This window comes from Nicotiana tomentosiformis, chromosome 2, assembly GCF_000390325.3.
Source record: "Nicotiana tomentosiformis chromosome 2, ASM39032v3, whole genome shotgun sequence".
In the NCBI taxonomy this organism is placed as follows: domain Eukaryota; kingdom Viridiplantae; phylum Streptophyta; class Magnoliopsida; order Solanales; family Solanaceae; genus Nicotiana; species Nicotiana tomentosiformis.
Genome location: NC_090813.1, coordinates 137,342,369 through 137,344,954, shown reverse-complemented (window position 1 = coordinate 137,344,954; position 2,586 = coordinate 137,342,369). Strand labels below are relative to the sequence as shown.

The 2,586-nt window shown below is 38.4% G+C and overlaps 1 protein-coding gene across 1 annotated transcript; it reads right to left on the bottom strand.

Annotated features, from left to right (window-relative positions):
- Positions 1-347: 347 nt before the first annotated feature.
- LOC138905686 (uncharacterized) lies at positions 348-773 on the bottom strand. Its single transcript, XM_070194205.1, has one exon. It carries the CDS (start codon positions 771-773, stop codon positions 348-350), a length of 426 nt encoding a protein of 141 aa, XP_070050306.1.
- Positions 774-2,586: the final 1,813 nt, after the last annotated feature.

Genomic DNA, 2,586 nt, shown 5'->3' with positions numbered 1-2,586 from the left:
TATGAAAGTGGAGCTTTGGTCTAGACTGGTGTGACCCACATACCCCAGAATGTGCTTCTTGCAAAGCTTGGACTGATTCATCTTCCCCCTAAGCATCACAAAAGTACTCCCCCGAATGACCTTATGTATAGAGTATCTTTGTAGTAAAGGAAGTGAGGTGCACGATGACGGATTTCAGTCCTTCTCCTCGGATTTTCTGAAAGTATCCCATAGCTTAAGTAGTTGATGATGGGCTGTCTCCATTCTTCCTTCTCAATTTCAGAAATAGCGACAAGATGCCCGAGTTTATTTTCTTCACTTTTACCCTCATTTGGCGGCGGTACTACCCATTTTTGGCAGATAGTAACTTATGCTTGATCTAGCAAGGTTAATGATGAAGGTAGGGCAGCTAAAGTATCAGCCTTCTTGTTTTCTTTCCTAGGCACATGTTGAATTGTCACGTCAACGAGCCACCCCATTAATGTTTTAGCGTAATCATGATATGGGAGTAGTTCAGGTTTTTTGACCTCATAACTACCTAAAATCTGGTTGATGACTAACTGAGAGTCACCAAATACTTGTAACTGTAACCGCTTCATTTCGACAACTATTTCAAGCCCAAGTATTAATGCTTGATACTCAGCAATGTTGTTAGAGTAGAGTTGTGTCAACGTAAAAGAGTAGGGCAGAACTTCGCCTTGAGAGGTGACAACTACTATGCCAGCACCAGCTCTTGCGCGATGTGCAGCACCATCAAAGTACATCTTCCATGGAGGTTGAACTTCAATGACCATTGCGTCCTCATTAGGTAGTTCGTCAGTTAGCTCCCAATCATCAGGTATAGGGTGATATGCCAAGAAGTCTGCTAACGCTCGTCCTTTTATAGCATTTTTGAGGGATGTACACAATTTCAAATTATTGAAGCTGGAGGTACCACCTTGCTAGTCGATCACTAAGGACAGGTTTTGACATCACAAACTTGATGGGGTTTGCTCTAGAAATAAGATTAACGACATGAGCTTGAACGTAGTGCTTCAACTTTTGGATTGAGAAGACCAATGCCAAACATAACTTTTCGATTGACAAATAATTCAGCTCGTTTGGTGTCATCATCCTGTTCAAGTAGTAAAGGGAGTTTTCTTTCCCTTTACTATTTTTTTGGGCCAACAACGCTCCAACCGACCTTTTTTGTGCTGAAATATATCGTATTAACGACTTTCCAGTTATAGGGGATGCCAAAACTAGAGGCTTCATCAAGTATGTTTTGATGCTTTCAAAGGCATTGCTACAAGCTTGGTCCTACTGGGCGTGCCAGAATTTGTAGACAATAAATTGCGTTGAGAAAATAAAATCAAGACCGAAAAATATCGCAACAATCTTTGTATTTGATTTCAAATAATTTGAGTGTACAATCTCTATGAATCCTCTGATTCTTCTTTCTAATAGTAAATAAATTCAAGGGCCCTTGAGCTTGATCTTGAATATGTAGTTGTTGCCACGAACGATAATCTTGAATTCAACTAACACGAACTTTAATTTGAACTTGTACTCCTTGAATCTTGATTTGTTCTTTGTTCTTGAGCTTGAGATTGATTGCTTGAATTTGAACTTGATTTGTTCTTCATTCTTGAGCTTGGACTTGATTTGTTCTTCGTTCTTGAGCTTGAGCTTGATTTGTTCTTCCTTATTGAGCTTTGAGCTTGAGCTTGGTTTGTTCTTCATTCTTAAGCTTGAACTTGGTTTGTTCTTCGTTCTTGAGCTTGAACTTGATTGTTGAACTTGAACTTGATTGCTTGAAGCTTGAAACTTATGGAGGAATTTGCAACGTTTGATCCACGAGCTCTTTCTTGCTTCTTGTTATAACTTCTGGTGTCTTTTCTGGGTTATGAAGACCCCTATATATAGTTGTGGGAGGGAAGAGTTATGATAAGAACAAACTCTTTCCGACCAATCAAATTGAAGTGTGACAAGGCCGCATTTGATTGGCCAGAACATGTCACTTGCACACGTGGCGCGATTTTATTGGCCTTTTAATGTGATTTGGCATGCCTTGTCATTTTGACACGTGGCATAATCCTATTGGCTCTTCCGTTTGACTTGGCGTGCCACGTCATTTCACGTGTGGCACCAAACTGGGCCTCTAAGAAGATGACATCTCGGGCTTAATAAAGAGGGCTCATCATTCGTAGCCCAATTAAATGAGTTAGCCCAACATATTTGGACTTATTTATTAAAACCATATTTATCGGATTTGAATAATTAATCCAATTATATTAACCCAATAAATTTATTTGAATTAATATATCTTGAATTTAAAATATAGTCCTAATTAATTTATGAATTTAATTCATACAAATTTTACATGCCTACAGGAACCAAGACCTTTGCAACTCAATTCCATATTCAACAACAAGATATTCCAAGAATAATCATTTCAAGTAAAGAATTCAACAATCAAATAATGAATGTGGAATAAAGGAACCAAGTACTTCAACTAAACATGTAGGACTAGGGTTGTTCATTTCGATCGGATATCCGAACCGATCCGCTCAATTTCGGATTTCGGATATTTGGATCGGAATTCGGATTATGTTTATTAAAATTTTA

Coding starts and splice junctions, on each gene's coding strand:
- LOC138905686 (XM_070194205.1), bottom strand. CDS start 773: ATGGTCATTGAAGTTCAACCTCCATGGAAGATGTACTTTGATGGTGCT.